At 46.1% G+C, this 17,654-nt stretch overlaps 1 protein-coding gene across 3 annotated transcripts in view; it reads right to left on the reverse strand.

Annotated features, from left to right (window-relative positions):
- PLXNA4 (plexin A4) overlaps positions 1-17,654 on the reverse strand; it is a 363,413-nt gene that overhangs the window by 152,849 nt on the left and 192,910 nt on the right. For 2 of the 3 annotated variants that reach the window (XM_039243563.1, XM_039243570.1), the window contains exon 5: positions 3,277-3,388. In XM_039243563.1, coding sequence (XP_039099494.1) covers positions 3,277-3,388 — 112 coding nt within the window. Of the gene's footprint in view, positions 1-3,276; positions 3,409-17,654 lie in introns of all 3 variants that reach the window. The other variant, XM_039243559.1, reaches the window with a different exon arrangement.

Raw genomic sequence — 17,654 nt, forward strand, 5'->3', positions numbered from 1 at the left:
TCCCAAGGAGGCTCTGCACTGTCAGCGCAGAGCCTGATGTGGGGCTCAAACAGGATGCTTAACTGACTGAGGTGACCTAGGATTTTAGGTTTAAACAGTATGTATACTTAAATAAAAACAAAAAGCAAAAAATAGTTCAGGACTGGGCAGGGGTTATGGCAGTAATAAACAGATGATGGAAGTTTGGGAGATACTTTCTTTGAGTATAGTCTGAGTATAGTCTTTTAATTACATATATAAGTTTGAACTTGGGAATTGAGATAAGTAATAAATAATAAATAATTTGTATCAGTCCTTTTCTTTTAAAAATTTTTAAATGTTTATTTATTTTTGAAGGAGAGTGAGACAGAGCATGAACAGGGGAGTGGCAGAGAGAGAGGGAGACAGAATCTGAAGGAGGCTCCAGAGCCTGACAGCTGAGAGCTTGACATGGGACACAAACCCATGAACCATAAAATCATGACCTGAGCTGAAGTCAGATGCTTAACCAACTGAGCCACCAGGCACTCCAGTCCTTCTCTTTTCCAATTCTGGGTCAATGATGACAGGGAGGATTCAATCAATAATTCATTCGTTCATTCATTCATTCATTCATTCATCCATTCATTCATCAAATAATTATCAAGGACCTATTAGGTGAGGTTTAGAAGACACAGGGCTGCCCTCAAACTGCTGACAGTCTGGTAAGAGAGAAAGACAAGGAGAAAAGGGCAGCCTAGTATGAGAAGAGCTACCAAAGAGGTGTCTAACCACAGGTGAGCAATCACCCACTGTGGAGTATGACAGCAGAACTAAGTTTTGAGGAACAAGACAGCATTAGCCAGATGAGAAAGAGAAGTGCCCTTCAGGCAGAGCAGACATCATTGCTGAGCGTATAGAGACTTACAGACTAACCTGTAGACTCAGGTGTGGCTGAGACCAGCCTACCAGCAGACAGAGGCTGGAGTGTCCCTAATGGATTTACCAGGCTACTCTTGTCCCAAACTCCACTTGGCACATGCAGTCAATAAAGCAGGCTTTTTGGGTTCTTGATGTTCTTTCCACTGGAACTGAAGCCCTGTTCTCTGCCTCCCTTGGCCTTGCCCTGAACTCCTATGTTCCATACCTGATAGATCACCCAGAATCTTGATGCCACCACATGCCTGACGTCAAATGCAGCTAATGTCCAGACACTCTTGTTGCAATGTCATAAGAATAAGAGCCTCCATTTATCAAGCCCGTACTCCATGCCAGGCTTGGTTCATGCTTGTTATACATGTTATATCATTTGATTCTTGGAACACTCTCGGGTGTTATTATTATCTCCATACAGTGGTTGAGGACACTGAGTTGTAAAGAGGTTAAGCAACTTACCTGAGATCATACTTCGTAAATGGTGGAGCTAAGGTTCATGCTCGGATACTCTGACACCAAAGCCTGTGTACTTAACTGTGCTATACCACCGCTATCCACAAGGAATGTGCAAATCCACCAGATACCAGTGTTGGGCCAGCTGGGATTTTATTTTGATGGCAGGCTATGTTCCATCTCTGTGAGGAGCAGTCCCAGAATGAATGCCCCAGCCCCCTCCATTCCTGTCTTCCTTTCTTTTCCAATAATCCAGAGCTCCGAGCATACCTCATTCTCCAAGCCTGAGTGGGCACTGGCCACTGACTGTGCTCTCAGGGAAGCAGAATGGCAGAGGACAAGGAACTCAGAATCTCAACTCAGTGATCAGAGAGGGTTCCACACAGTTTATATTTTCTATCTTTGGAAGTTCTCAAAGTTCCAGGTTCATAAATCCTGGCTTTTACATTAAGGCAAGAAATCCTGAAGTACTTAATCCCTTGTAGAGGTATTGAGTCTTCTCCAAAGGATCCAAGGAAAGCTGCTTCCCCTCAGTGTCCAGGGCTCAAAGGTAAGCAGCGAGTAGGGAGTTTGGGCCCCATCGGAAAAGGTACTCAAAGGTACCTAGAGAGGTATGGAGTGTGGGCCCTATAGGAAAAGAGCAAGGAATGAAAGCAAAGGAGCAGCCTCATACCCCATCCTGGCTCCTGGGGTAAAATGTTCTTCTATGGGCCCCACATGAGACAATTCCGAACCACAGCAGCCTCAATGAGGGCACCACAATGGGTCTCAGTGTGGTTGAGTGGGGAGTCCCGCACCAAGAGAAGATGTCATCAAGCTCTTGGAGAGGGTGGAGCTGCTGTGGCCTGCCAAGGCATAATGCACAAGCCCTGTGGGTGGCATAATGTAGTATTCATCTCCTTCACTGTGCAGAGAGGGGACAAGTAGAACAATCCAGACTCTGTCAGCAAGGTCCTCTGGGGAGTTCAGGCCTTGCTAAGAAGATGAATAAAGAGATGGGATCTGCCCCTGATGGCTGTTGCCTTTGTCATATACATATTCATGGGCTAGAGGGACAACTCCTGGGAATGACCCATCCTACACAGAGATGAGACAGGCAAGGTATGGCAGTGCTACTCCACCCTTGAGGTGGGTGTGTCTTGCGGGGTGGAACACTCTGGGCTATGCACTCCAGGATATACTCTTAAATATATGGAATTTTCAAGGTGATATTTATACATTTGCCTGCTGCAGACATATCAGTCCTCGTATAAGCTCAAGGACCCTTGAAGAACTTATAGTGTACTCAGCTGAATTCTAGAAACAATCCCAGCTTTGCTACTTTCTACTCAGTGTCAGTTAACAGTAATCCCTGCACCCTATGTTCTGCCTGGCTTGGCCTCATGAAAAATTCTGGAACTTCATGCTGGGGTTGTAGGTATGCACAGGAAGGCTCAGAACACTTGCTATATCATCTCACCTCACACACACAGACCCTGTTTTTTGAATCACCATCCATTTGACTGTTCTATGATATTCTTTCAACCAAGATTTTTGGGCAGCAAATCCTTGCCCACCATAGACCTCCAGGGTCCAGGAAGGTGACCTTGGTAGTAGATTATACTTTGTGTAAGGAAATCTAGACAAAAAACTTGGGCATCTGTACCATGTTTTTTCAAAAGAGAGTAAATGTTGGCCCTGAATCTATACTCACATCCCTCTGAAGTTAGTGGATTTGGTCTAGACTCGCAGACGTTTTGATATTTTAAATGTTTTATCCTCTGTTTCAGTGCACTCAACCTCAGTCCCCGGGCAGCTAACCAAAAGGATACACACTGAGCCAAATAAATCAAATCCCTTTTCTGCAGCTGGCCTCCTGTAGGTTTCTACCGAGCCACAGGTTAGCATTTAGCTGCAAGACAAATGTCTAACAGAGCCTTAGAGACTTACCTGCCTTTCTGACATGATGTAGAGTTGCTCATGGTCCTTGGAGAAGGCCATATCCCGGAGGACTGGGCCGGGGTCTACCACCTGCACAGTCTCGTACTGGAGGGCACTGCCCCTGGGCCCATCTACCCGGATCTGTGGAGAAGAGGAAAAGGAGAGATGATGTGAGTTCAGATCCTATAAGTCAAGCTACAGCCCAGAGAGCCTCCCAACAGCTAAAGGAGAGGCAGTGAGCTCTGCCTCCACAATGCCCAGAGGCCAGGCTCTGAGGAGCTTGAATGATAGAAGCCCCACCATGGGCTTCCTGCTGGGAATGGCAAAGAGAAGGGAAGGCAGGGAGACCAAACCAGGCTCCACAAGCATCCAGTGTTATCCTCTCTGGCTACTTCTGCCTCAGACTTAAGTCTTGAGGCCTGGCTTGTACATTTTTGGAGAAGAGGATGGGGTTGGTACTGGGGAGTGGGGGCTGGGGATTGGATGAACAATGGATAATTGAAGCTGCCACAGATCAGTGTCATCGTGTAATAGAAAGGCAATAGTATTTGCTACATTTGTTCTCAGAAAATACATTGGGTGTAAGGATGTGGGCTGATTCTTTGAAACTGCTACTCAGCTATCATTGCCATACCTTTGAGGGGAACCAGGCAAGGAGCCAAGCCCAGAAGTTTCACATTGAGTGGGCTACTTCTGGCCACTAAACCATTGGCTTATGCTTCAAGCTTTAGAGTAGACGTATGTCCTAGAGGTTCTATTTCTGTCCCCAAGGAAGGGGATGTGAGCATTCCAGGAAAATGCGTATTGGGTGTGAGTCATCTCCAAACTTCCGAGAACACTTAGCATAGTAGATCACCCCTGGGCCATCCGTAGGCCTTCCTAGAACTGCTTAGACAATGTGGAGACAACCAGGAGAGACTTTTGCCCACAACCCCCATAGTGGAGGACAAATCTAGAAAGACAGGGACTTCCCAACCCTATATGATGCTCATCTGACCCCGGGTGCTGGCCCAGGTCTCCAGCATCAGAATCATCACAAGTCTGGGCTGATAGATTCAAGACAATCAGTGTCCAGCGCTAATAATGCTACTCACCAATGGAACATGGGAAGGGGAGGGAAACAGTGGAGGTAGACAGGGAGAGGCAGTAGCTAGGGGATCACCAAACTTGATTAGATACCATTTGTATACAACTCTGTAAGGTACCCACAATATAATTTTAGAGATTTCAATAACAAAACTAAAGAAAAAATTATATTCCATATATTCCCATATACCCTCTAACTTTAAATTTTTAATATTTAATTTTTAACCTTTCATGAGATCGAGGAGAAGAGAAGTTATTCAGAGGAACCAAATTACAGAAGGGACACCGATGTAATGTCAACTGATGACATCAATTCATCTGAAAGTCTGCTGCTTCTCGTTTCTGTTGAATTCACTGAATTCTGACACTAGGTTATTTTGTGATTTATGTGTTTGATTTTAGGTTTGTTCCAGGCTCTGTTTATTTGTTTTCCTCTTAAGCACTATGTTTAAGCCCTTCCTACACATCAGGCACTGAGAAATGGTTTTGCACATAATTCCTTATTGGTGTAATCCTCTCAATCCTGTGGGCTTAGTGGTCATTTGTCCTGACTTGCATGGCCCCTCCAGCATCCATTCCAACCTCTCTCACCTTTGGGACAAGGCTGGACCCAACCCCTACTTCCCAGGGGTGCATCTTGATGGGCACAAGCATATCAGTTTAATCTCATTCTGGTGCCACAATTATCGAAAGAAAGCAGCCCCAAGCCAATCAACGTGTGCACTCAGAGCAAAGCAGGGCAAGACAGTGTTTTGTGATCAGGGAACAGAGAATTTCTCCTCATCCTCAGTAGGGTCAGAGAAACAGTTAGCTCCCAGAACTGTGGGCAGCTGTCTTGTGATAAAGAGGGGAGCTGAACACCAGGAAAGGTACCAAGATGGAAAAAAATTGGTCTTTGGTGATGTCCCTGAGACACTGAATCAAAATGACCCCAAAGCCTACCCTATGTCAGGACTTTCTAGTTACTCAAGTTATTTTCTTACTGTTAAAGGAACAAAGGGGCTTTCTGCAACGTCAAAAGTCCTACGTGATATGCTGATATAAGAGACGAGGAAAATGAGGCAGAGGTACATGAAACAACTAGCCTGAGATATAAAATCTGGGGACAGAATGAGAATCCAGTTCGACTCTGAAGTCCATGCTTTTCCTATCATCCATTACATGAGACTTGTTCCTTGATGGGTTTCATGTTTACTCTTTGGCGGGGTGGGGGGGTGCCACCAAAATAAAGACAGAGGGCTGAGGTCAGCATCTGTCTCTGGTCTATACGATTCCAGTGGTTTTCGCTAGTCATTCCTGATTTTGATGCTGAAATACTTGAGCTTGACAAATATTTATTTTAAAAACGGAGAAATAAATGAAGTTAAACCTCCTCCTTGCTGATTTCCCATTAAGCTCATGAAAACAAAAACAAAACCAAAAACTGATAAAGGAATTAAAGAAAATACTTTTAGCTCTGAAAATCAAAATGCCTCAGATTCCAATAGCCCTCCTGCTTCGGTACCCACCCCCACACCACCAGATGTCCATCCTGGCCAGGTCCTTCCTTAATCTGAATGAAATGAGAGTTCATGCAAAACCAATTGGGATTACCACCCAAGTCTGACCGTGTGGCGATGGCCTTGGCCCCCAGCCCAGCCAGGCTTCATCCCCAGCTGTGAGTCAACTCTGGAGCAACAGCACAAGAGTGACAAAAGTGATACTGAGCACCCTGGCTTGTCTCCAGCCCCCTCAGTCTGCCGGCAGGAGCAGGCCCCTCTAGGGAATGCTGCTAGATATGAGTCCCATCCAGTGGCCATGGTCTAATCTCCAAGGGAAAGTGGATTCAGTGTCCGATCAATCTTATTTATCATTGGGCCCCCCACTCTCTGCTCTTTAGTGCAAGGTGATGGGTTGGATATAGGGAGACATCAGAGGAAGCCAGGTGAGCAGGGGCAGGGAGAGGCATGAACCAGGGAGCACTGAGGGCAAGTTTTCATGAGCCTTTCCCAGGGACGGAGGATGCGGTTACGGTACCCACTTCCACACTCCACGTGGATGGGAAGTCAGTAATTGGAAAGGCAGGGTTCCCTCTCCCCATACCCCTCCGCAGTCCACTACTTGTTTCACAAAACAGAAAGGAAAGCATTCATTCATCCCCCTGCTGAAAGAATCTCACACCGATCTTGGATAAAAGGAGTTTGTGGTAGGATTTGCTGAATGATAGACAATCATAAAATTGAGGTAGGATGACCCAGCTGTGGGCTTCCTTGGTATCCCATAAGCAACAGCAACAAGAACTGTTAATAACTGAGTGGCTAATGTGAGTCAGGTCTCATGCTAGCCTTTATTAACTTCTCATTTAAGCCACAGAACTCTGTGAAATAGCATTGATATTACAGGTGAGGTACAGAGCGGTTTGCTAACTTGTTCATGGTCACACATCTAGCGAATGGCATGGCCTTGCCCCATACCAAGATCTGACTGATTCTGTCCGTGCCTCCTGTGTTTACAAACTATACCAGCGCATGTTGAACCAGGTTCTTTTGGTTATATAAACCTGCATCTCTTCAAGAAGTGAAAGCAGTTGGGGGCGCCTGGGTGGCTTAGTTGGTTAAGCGTCCGACTTTCGCTTAGGTCGTGATCTCGCAGTTCGTGGGTTCAGGCCCCGCGTCAGGCTCTGTGCTGACTGCCAGCTCAGAGCCTGGAGCCTGTTTCAGTCTGTGACTCCCTCTCTCTCTGACCCTCCCCTGCTCACACTGTCTCTCTCTCTCTCTCTCTCTCCTAGAAATAAATAAAACATTAAAAAAAAAAAGAATTAAAAAAATTGTTTAAAAAAAAAAAAAGAAGTGAAAGCAGTTGGAATTAAACGAACAGAACCCTGAGAGTGCTGGAGGACCCACCTCCGCATCTACTACAGTTCTTTTAAAAAAAATTTTTTTTAATGTTTTATTTATTTCTGAGAGAGGGAGACAGCGTGAGAAGGAGAAGGGGAGGATCAGAGAGAGGGAGACACAGAATCTGAAACAGGCTCCAGGCTCTGAGCTAGCTGTCAGCACAGAACCCGATGCAGGGCTCGATCCCACGAACCATGAGATCATGACCTGAGCCGAAGTCGGTCGTCCAACCGACTGAGCCACCCAGGCGCCCCAGTATCTACTACAGTTCTTTTGGGAGAGAATCATGTATATGAATGAAGAAGATGCTGTTGTAAATTTTCAAATAGCAATCCCTTATATTTTTGTTTTATACCTTGCACAGCATTCTTAAATAACACTGTCTCACTGGATGGTTATAAGATTTTTATGATTTTGATCAGTAGCACAATAATCCTCATTTTACCGATGAAGAAACTGAAATTGGAGCTGTCCTATGCATTGCCCAGTTCAGTGATAAACCAGTGACAGTATGGTCTAGGACTCAGGTCTCCTGATTCCTAGCTCAGTGCTTACCTCTTAGTGATTTAGATTTTTCCAAAAGCCTTTGACAAGGTTCCACATGAAAAGGTATTTAAAAATAATGAGTCTCTGTGGGACTTTGGGCAGTTTGACCAAGGGAGAGAACTGACTTAGAGATAGAAAAAGACCCGTTTCTGCATGGAGAAGTAGGCACTGGGGGACTTTTCAAGCACTGGTGTTATGACTTGTTTTATTTAATATTTTGTATAAGTGGTCTGGAGGAGGGAGCAGAAAACTAGGCAGACCATTCTAAGCTCTTTAGGAGAGCAGGAAGGCCAATAATGGAGAGTGACTACAGAAAAATGGGGCATCCTCAGCGAAGTCTGGGGAGGAAGCTGCACATGTGCAAAAAGGCCTGGGACTGTACGTCTCATGGGAGCAGAGTCTCAGCATTGCAGCCCCACCCAGCACAGCACCCGGGACATGGCTGGTACTAATAAGTAGTTCCTGATGCGTGTTGGCGAGAGTATAGAGAAAGGATACTCTTGCTCACTGTTGATGAAAATGTAAATTGGGGGGTGGGGGAGCTGGATGGTTCAGTTAGTGGTTGAGCATCCAATTCTTGATTTCAATTCAGGTTATGATCTCACAGTTCATGGGCTTGAGCTCTGTGCTGACAGTGTGGAGCCAGCTTGGGGTTCTCTCTCCCTATTTCTGCCCCTCCCTGATGCATTCTCTCCCTCTCTCAAAAATAAATAAACATTTAAAAAATGTAAATTGGTGCAGTCATTATGGCAAACAGTATGACGGTCCTCAAAAATTAAAAATAGAACTATTTTATGATAGAGCAGCCCTACTCCTGGGTATTTATCCAAAGGAAGCAAAATCAGTATCTCAAAGCAATAACTGCACTCCTATGCTCAATGCAGCATTATTTACAATAGCCAAGATGTGAGAACAACCTAAATATCCACTGATGAATGAAAGGATAAGGAAAAGATTATATATATATATATATATATATATATATATAAAAGCCGACTTCGGGCCAGGTCATGATCTCACGGTTCACGGGTTTGAGCCCTGCGTCGGGTTCTGTGCTGACAGCTAGCTCAGAGCCTGGAGCCCATTTCAGATTCTGTGTCTCCCTCTCTCTCTGATCCTCCCCTTCTCACGCTGTCTCTCTCTCTCAGAAATATATATGTATATACACATACACACACACACACACACACACACACTCACACATATATATACACACATATACACATGCATATACATATATACTTGCTATATATGTATATATACACACAACATACATATGTGTGTGTGTATAATCATGTTCTATATATATATAAAATAAACCCTTAAAAAAAGAAAGAAAATCCTGCCATTTGTGACAAGGTGGATGAACCTGGAGAATATTATGCTGTATGGAATATGCCAGATACAGAAAGACAAATACTGTATGATCTCACTTCCATGTGGAATCTAAAATAGTCAAACTCATAGAAACAAAGACTGGAATGGTCATTGTCAGGGGCTGGGGGTTGGGGAAGACTGGGAGATCTTGGTCAAGTGGGACAATGTTTCAGTTATAAGGTGAATAAGTTCTGAAAATCTAATACAGCAATTGACTATAGTTAATAATACTGAATTGTATATTTGAAATTTGCTAAGAAGGTAGATTTTAAGCGTTCTGATCACACGCACACACAAAAGGAAATGGTAACTATGTGAAGCAATGGATATGTTAATTAGCTTGATTGTGCCGATTATTTCACAATACATACGTATACCAAGTTGCATATCTTACATACATACAACTTTTATGTGGTAATTATGCATTAATAAAGACAGGAAAAAATAAGTAGTTACTACATAAATGGTTAACTGACTATGGGAAAAACAAGCCACATTCGGCCAATGGACCGTAGGCTGAACAGAATGAGACCAAAGAATATTCAGAGTGAGAGGCAGGACAAAGAAAGGAGAGATTCACTGTTCTGGATACTCTGTGACACCCCAAACAGCCAGCAACATTGAAGCAGCATTCAAAGAGGATTTCAGGGGAAAACAGACAAACAGAAGCCATTCTCCTGGCCAAGTTCACTTGGATACGGACTACCACGCCCAGTTCAGCCCTGATAAGGTAGAAACATAATCCAGATGTCTGCGAGAACAGCCTCGGAAAAGATGCCTCAGGCCACAAAGACATAGTTGAGATCAGAGGAGACAGGGCCCGCCAGTGGCTGTGGTTCAGTCAGCAACGCAAGGGGCACCCTGAAGCTTGGGAGGTGACAGCTAAGAACAAACAGGATTTATTACTGTACACATCAGGACAAATAAGATTTATTATTTTACACAAGGCAGATGATACTTGTAGATCACCTAAGCAGTGAGAAAGTTGAATTTTTTAAGGTAGAAAATGTAAAGAAGATGCTAATGTAAATTTGGGTGTTTAGAAGATGTTATTCTCTGAGGCTAACACTGAAGAGAAAATCACATCTTAATCCTACTCGTCCCTTGACAGAGTGACACTCCACATTCATTTATCATCCGAAGTGCCTTTATGGAAGGCCACTGTGTTCTAGGCTCAGAGCTAGCTTTTGGAGAAAAAAGGGGGTCTTTGTCCTGCCCTCCAGGAGACCTGTCTCCTGAAGTGCTCAAATATCACACAAATAAAGCCAAGTGGCAAATGCTGTAACAGAGGGTGTTCACAGGCCTCTGTTCCTTCTTCCCAAGAGACTTAGCCATTGACTGGAGTGTCACCAGGAATTATCAGCCCAGCCCCAAATGAGGCTCAAGGGAGCATTCAGGCTACCAAAATGGTACCTCCAACTCTGAAAGTTTGACTAAAAAAACACATAGTGGGTAATATTTACAAGATTTATTTAAAAGCCACCTTAGGAGACAAAGTCTCTTAGCTCCATAGGAAGATTCATCTGGAGTAGCAAAATTAGTGGTACTAACAGATTTTATAAAGGCATGTCCATGTTGGCCAAGGAAGGTAAGAGTAAAAATATGAAAAAGGGGGTGGGGTGGGGGGGAACGTGGTTGTCTTCACGCAGCACTGTTCTGAGGAGACCGAGTGTAAATGTGTTCTCCATGGTAGGGCGTGGTGTGCCTTCAGGTCTCACCAAAGGCCCAACAGAACATTCTTCTGACCAGCGCTGCCCAACAGAAATATAATGTCAGTCACAAGTGTGGGTCACACGGGCAATTTTCAGTTTTCTACTAGTGGTTACATCAAAAAAGAAACAGTAGGGGCACCTGGGTTGAGGATCAGACTCTTGATTTTGGCTCAGGTCATGATCTCACAGTTCGTGGGTTCAATCTCTGCATTGGGCTCTGTGCTGACAAGCATGAGGCCTGCTTGGGATTCTCTCTCTCCTTCTCTCTCTGCCTCTCCCTACTTTCTCTGTCTCAAAAATAAATAAACATAAAAAAAGAAACAGGTAAAATTAATGAAATATAATTAGTTTTAATTATCTATGTTATGTAATCGATGTGCCCCATATATTATTGTTTTCACATGTATACAGTATAAAAGATTGGAAGTGAAAAATTTACATTTGTTTCCTTGTACTAAGTCTTCAAAAACCTGATGTGTATGTATTTTATACTTATCAGCAAGGCTTAGTATGGACCAGCCATATTTCAAGGGCTTTATAGCTATGTGTGGCCAGTGACTATCATATTAGATGGCACAGCTCTAGATTACTGTCACCCCTGTGTTTTGATCTATACTCTCCATGCAATGTTGTTAATCATTTGGCTGCTGACTATCCTTCTGGAGTTGCCTTCAGTTGACATCTTGCTTACTCCATTCCCCTGCTATGACACCCTTGTGTCTCCCGGGACCTTCAATTTATAGCAAGATGCATGTGCCCAACTGTCTTTGCTTTTCTGGAGCTCACAAGTTGTAAGCTCCTATCAACTGTGTGGGCCCCATCAGCCCAAGCAAGTTATAACACGCAGCTGTGCGTGCTCAGTTCCGATCCAGTCTAGCGCTCAGCAAGCTTGTTTGATGTAGCCATGCCTCTTTCCATATTCAGGCAACAGGCGCTCTGGGCACACCTCTTGCATGGCAGAAACCCCTATACCCTGGGTGACAGTCAAAACATTTAAGAACCGCTAAGAGAGAACCAAGCAGTCAGAAGAGATGCTGCAGGGGCAGGATCTCAGAGGCTCCCAGTTGCACCAGGCTTTTAGGGGCAAAGGGGGACTGAGATGGTGTGGGCAATCAGGGTCTGGGAGCACAGCTAACTACCAATCACTGGGAAGAATTTCAATATTTAACAACTGTGAGTTATTCACAGTAGCCAAACATGCAAGTAATCTCAATGTCTATTGACAACTGAATAAGGAAAATGTGATCTATATATCACATAGATATAGCGTGTATGTATTATATATATAATATACATATACATACAAACAATGGATACATACCTACATATATACATACATAATGCATATCCTGCCGTTTGTAACAACATAGATGAACCTGGAGAACATCATGCTAAGTGAAATAAGCCAGATACAGAAAGAGAAACAGGTCATGATCTCACTTATATGTAGAGTCTAAAATAGTCAAACTCAGAAGCAGAGAGTAGAGGGGTGGTTGCCAGAGGCTGGCAGGCAGGGGGAATGGGGAGATATTGGTCAAGGTGTGCAAAGTTTCAGTTATACAGGATGAATAAATTCTAGAGATCTAACATGTAGCAACGTGACCATAGCATATACCTGAAGTTTGCTACGCGTTTTCATCACACACCACACACACAAAGAAAGAAAGTGGCAACTGTGTGAGGTGAGGGATATATTAATTAGCTTGATTGTACAGACTATTTCACAATGTATGTGTATACATCACAACATCAAGTCATACACTTTAAATATATATAATTTTCATTTGTCAAATATTCTTCAATAAAGATGAGAAAAGCAACAATGGGTGGGGCCACACAGGACGAAACGACTGAACATCAGTCCTGCCTGGACCACACAGGAACCTCCATCATAGCCTAAGATGCCCTGCGTCCTCCCCTCCATGTGGCCAACCAGGGACAGGTCCATGCAACCTAGGAGCGCTCACGGGCACACGTACTCTAGGTGCACAGGCGTCCCCAGCCTGCCCTTCCCACTCTATCTGCAGAACCCCGGGGATATTCCTAGGCAATGCAACCCCCTTTCCTTCCAGCTCTTCTGCCAGTCCGCACTGCCACCTCTCTTCCTCCTGGCACGGTGAGTGTCTGCGCTGCCAGGCAAGCGCTATTAAAACATCAGCAGGGTGGCCTCCGCAAAGGTCAGCCATCCGGGGAGCTCCTGGCAGCTGCTTGTTTGTTTACTGGAACATTATCTGGGCCGGGCTGTTTATTTACATCCATTGAAGGATTGAACAATAAATATCGTCTCCCAGTAGCAGGCAGATGCTTGCACTAGACTGTTCTGGCGGCCTTCTTGCTTGGAGTAATCTCTCTAATGAGCAAACAGTACCATTCATCTTTGAAGATGCAAGCTACCCCCTGGATCCCCTCTTTCCTTTCTCACTCGCCCCAAACTTCCTGGTCAAGGTCTATACTGCCAGATTTCTGGGCTGGGCCCAGCTACAAGGAGAAGGTGGGTCTCCTGTGGCAGGCCTGGAGTTGGAGCGGGAGGTAGAGAAGCAGGGCTGGGGCTGAGGAAAGCCTAGGACAGATGTCTGGATTTCCACCTAGACCCTCAGACCTAAACATGAAGCTAGGTGGGAAGTGACCCAGTGATGTGGGTGGCCGCATGGCCAGGCGTCCTTCACATTTAGTGGGGCAGGGCTTATAGAGAGGTACGCCCCACATTCAGGCAGTGCCAGAGCTGCAGTTAGGCCTGCGTCCCTTTCAGGCAAGTCTCCAAAGTACCCAGAATCTCAAGGGGATCCTGTGCAAGTACCTGCAGACCAGACAGTTTGCATAATGGAGCCTGTGTCGGTGGAGGCTGGGTGCAAGCTAGAGGGGGAAGCAGGGTGCCCACGGAGGAGGTGAGGGACTCAAGCTCTGTTACCCTCAGGAGCCCTAAAGCACACAACTGAGGCAGAAATGGCAGGAAGAACCCTTGGTGGGGAATGAGTGACCAGGATCCACTTTCTTGGGACACTGAAGGCTGTAGTGTCTCTCAGGAGGAAAATAATGAGCCTTTTGGATCTTACTTATACAGTTGATTCAGTTGGCCCCCTAAGGCTCTGAGTGATATAACCTGGCCACTGTCACTCAGCATCTTGCCACACAGGCTGGGGAGCAGGTGAAAGGAAGGAGGAGGCCCTAGAGCACTAGCATCAAGCACAGGAAGTATTCCTTTGTTGGATGAATGAATGAATGAATGAATGATTGAATGAATGAGTTGAGAAACTAACTCTGGGCCTGAATTTCCATAGTTGCAACCATTAGGCATGAACCCTCATGCTCTCTCTATCTCTGCAGATGAGGCCACGTCTCAACTCCCACACAGCCACTAGAACTTTCCCTTTATAAGTCTATGACAAACAGATGGGAGGCAAGTGATTCAGCTCCTGCATGGGTGAGGAGGGACTGGGAAGGGTGTGTGGGGCCTGCAGGCAGGCAGACACCAACATCAGATCTAAGCATCACGGTGACTTGCTGGCTGTGGGGTTAAAACTCTCCAGGGAAAGGGTCCTCTACCATGTCTCCATGTGTCTGTGGAAGAGTCCCTGGGTTTTAGGGCGGTGAACATGGTGACCTCCAAGTTGCCACCAGGCTCAAGGGCTGCAAGTCTATCTTCTGCTGAGTGTAGTTCCCTCAGGCCCCAGGCACTCACTGTCAATATTCCTCTGGCCCCACACCAGGGCCACCTTCGGACAGCTCTTCACTCGTAATGTCCCTTGGGGCTCCCCAGGGCTCTCATTATAAAATCTCCCCCTCCCTCTCCCTCTCTGGCACTTCAATCTCCTTCCCCAGATTCATTTCTTTTTTCCATGGCACTTGTGAGTTTCTAGCATACCATGTGATTTATTCATTTATTACATTATTGTTGGTCTCCCTTGTTAGAATGTAACCTCCAAAAGGGAAAGGTCTTTATTTTTGTGTTGGTGGATACATCCCCAAACCCTTGAGCCCCACCATGTATAGTAAGTGCTCAATAAATTTTGGTTGAATAAATGAACGGATGGAATTGCTCCGACTACTCATCACCATCTTAATTTGTCCTCACGATGCAGAGCTCCCTTATAGTACAGCAAGGAACCCAGACAGGCAGGGGTGTTCTAACTGGGAGATTCAGCAGCACGAGAGGAGCCCGAGCTGTGTAACCCAGACCCCAGCGGCTGCCAGTGCTCTGTCTCACCACAGAGCAGTCTCTTACTATAGCCGCTCCTCCTGCCTCAATTCCAAGGGCTCGGAATGTGGGCTTAGACCCTGCTTCTGTGTTCACACAGCTTAAGCTGCCCCAGAATAGCACAATGAGGGTGCTTTGTTTTGATTTCCTGATTCCAGCCAGGAGGAAAAGGATGCAAAGAGAACTGTAAGAGTGTAAACAGTAATTAATTAGGCCCTGTGCGTGCATGAATCCTGTGCCATGTTACCAAACACTGTCGGGAAAATGGGTCCCTTTGGGTCTCTCGATAACACACAAAACTGAATGATGATTTCTAGGTTGCCATTAGGACATCTTGCCTTGCATTGCCCAAAACAGAGAAATTGGGAACAATGGCCTCCATCCCTCCCTCCACCTGTTTGGGTACTGACACAAAGAACAACTCTAGGAGACAGAAGGAATAAAAAGGAAAGTCAACATGATTGATACCAAGAAAGTGCCAGAAAAAAGGCTCAAACCAGCACATCTCAGATGCAAAATACTTAAAACCAGCCTCTCTTGGTGCATCCTTCCAAAGAGATTCAACCTTCCAAAGAGCATGGGCAAGTTACAGGTTCGAAGCTTGGGTGGGTCATGTCAACTGTCACCCCAGAGTCACCACTTGTTTGAGTAGCCTGTACCCCAAAGCCTTGGTTGGTCATTTCCTGAATGCCTCTGGCCACAAAGGAGCCTGGACATATTCCACCCACTCCTAGAAAAACAAGATGAATAGATAGTTGATTCACCATCTGCCTTGTGCCACACCCTGTGCTTTACACACATCAGCTGGTTCTGCTGCTTGGAAGGTGGACGGTGCTCATCCATGTTACAAAAGACCAGAGTCCTCTGGCTCCCCAGATGGGGCTGCAGGCAGAAGAGCATGGGGTTAATCCCAGGAGCAGATGATGGGAACCCACCTCTGCCACTCAGGAACTCTGTGGCTGTAGGTAATTTGAGTATCACTTTTACAGATGTCAAACAGATATTGCCATTCTTATTGTGGGCATCTGGTCATTTCCCAAGCATGTAGAATACTTAGCACTGAAAAAGGGTGACAGTTAAGTTTCCATAAAAGTTAGCAATGATTACTATGGAGGGAATTCAAACGAATTGATCCTGTGACTCCCACTCATCCCCAGTGGGAGCAGCAATCCTGTGTGCTGTAGAGATTAGAAGATGTGGCCCACAGATTGGACTCCAGCATCCGACAAGGTCACCTAGGGGCTAGAAAGAGAAGAGGACCCATGGCTCCACTATGGGCCACCTGAGGCAGATGAGATAGAAGGCAGGGAATTGGGCAGAGAAGGGTCTGTGCACACAGATGGAATGTCCAGATGGGCATTCCACCGACATGGATGCACACACCCTTATATGGCTGTCCTGAAGCTGGAGCAATTGTCCAGGAAACCCTGAGTCTGTCTCAACTTGCATGTGATTCAGAAAGCCAGCTTCATGCCTATGGTTTGGGCAAGCCACAGGACAGGAAGTGGAGAACCACAGCCTGGCCTCGGAGAGGAGAGGCATCTCTGAGGACCCATCTCAGGCAGAATGTAAAGTCAGAGCTGGTGGGATGCTGAGAAGGAAGGCCAGTTTCCTAGAAGCACTGCTGCACATGGTGTCAAAGACAGAGTCTTGGACCCAGGATCAGTCCAAGATTCTTCATCCGCACTCCCTCCTACCTCTTTTATGACTCAGACAAGTCACTCTTCACCCTGTCCTCTCACACAGTCTCTGAGCTCCATGTGTCCCCTGCCAAATGGGGATCTACCTTCTCTATCCTGCACCCCCAATGGTTGCAGTCACAAAGGGGTTAATGAACAGAGGCACAGCATGACAGCAAGAGGCTGGTGTGCAGTCAGCAATTCTCTCCTGCTGGAAACCTAGCTCCTCCTGAGTGGGACCCAGCAGGTGCTTAATGCAGCTGTACCGGGAGGAGAAACCCCTGTCCAGCTGAAGCGCCCAGGGAGAACGGAGGTAGAATGGAGACTGGAGATGGATGGACTCTTGCATGAGCTGTGGCAGGGTCTCCAGGATCTTCAGGGGTCCTAACCAGCTGGCTGCGGCTCAGAGGGCAGAAGCTTCCAGCACAGGGCTTGGCACAGAGACGAGACTTAAGAACCAAGTGCTGACTGAATGAAGGGAGTAGGCTTTGTCCAGTTTTCTCCCAGCTCAGAGGCAGCCCTCCCCCCCCTTTCGGGTCTCCTATTTTCTCATCGTAACTCAGCTGTTTCAGTCTTCAGACCATCCTCTATATTCCGCCATGGGCACCCTAGAGCAGAGACAAAGTCTTTGCCCCAGGCCTCCCTCGTGCCCCTCCCTGACTCCAGGGACCACCCCGTCCATCCTCCTCTTCATCTGGCAACCACATGGCACTGCCCATGCAAAGCAGGTGTAAGTGCAGCGTCCCCTCACTCTTCAGCACAGCCTTGCTCCTCCTGCCAGCTAGGGTGCCTTCCTGTTCCCGCCAGGAATGGGACACGTCCCCTCACACTCCTGATCACACCGTTTCCCCCCTCTGCGTCCTTCCTCCAGTTTCCTCCCTGCTTCTTTTCAAGCACCCCAGGGGCATCAGCCCCT

The sequence above is a fragment of the Hyaena hyaena genome, unplaced genomic scaffold (assembly GCF_003009895.1).
Source record: "Hyaena hyaena isolate Hyena2069 unplaced genomic scaffold, ASM300989v1 scaffold_8, whole genome shotgun sequence".
NCBI classification, from domain to species: domain Eukaryota; kingdom Metazoa; phylum Chordata; class Mammalia; order Carnivora; family Hyaenidae; genus Hyaena; species Hyaena hyaena.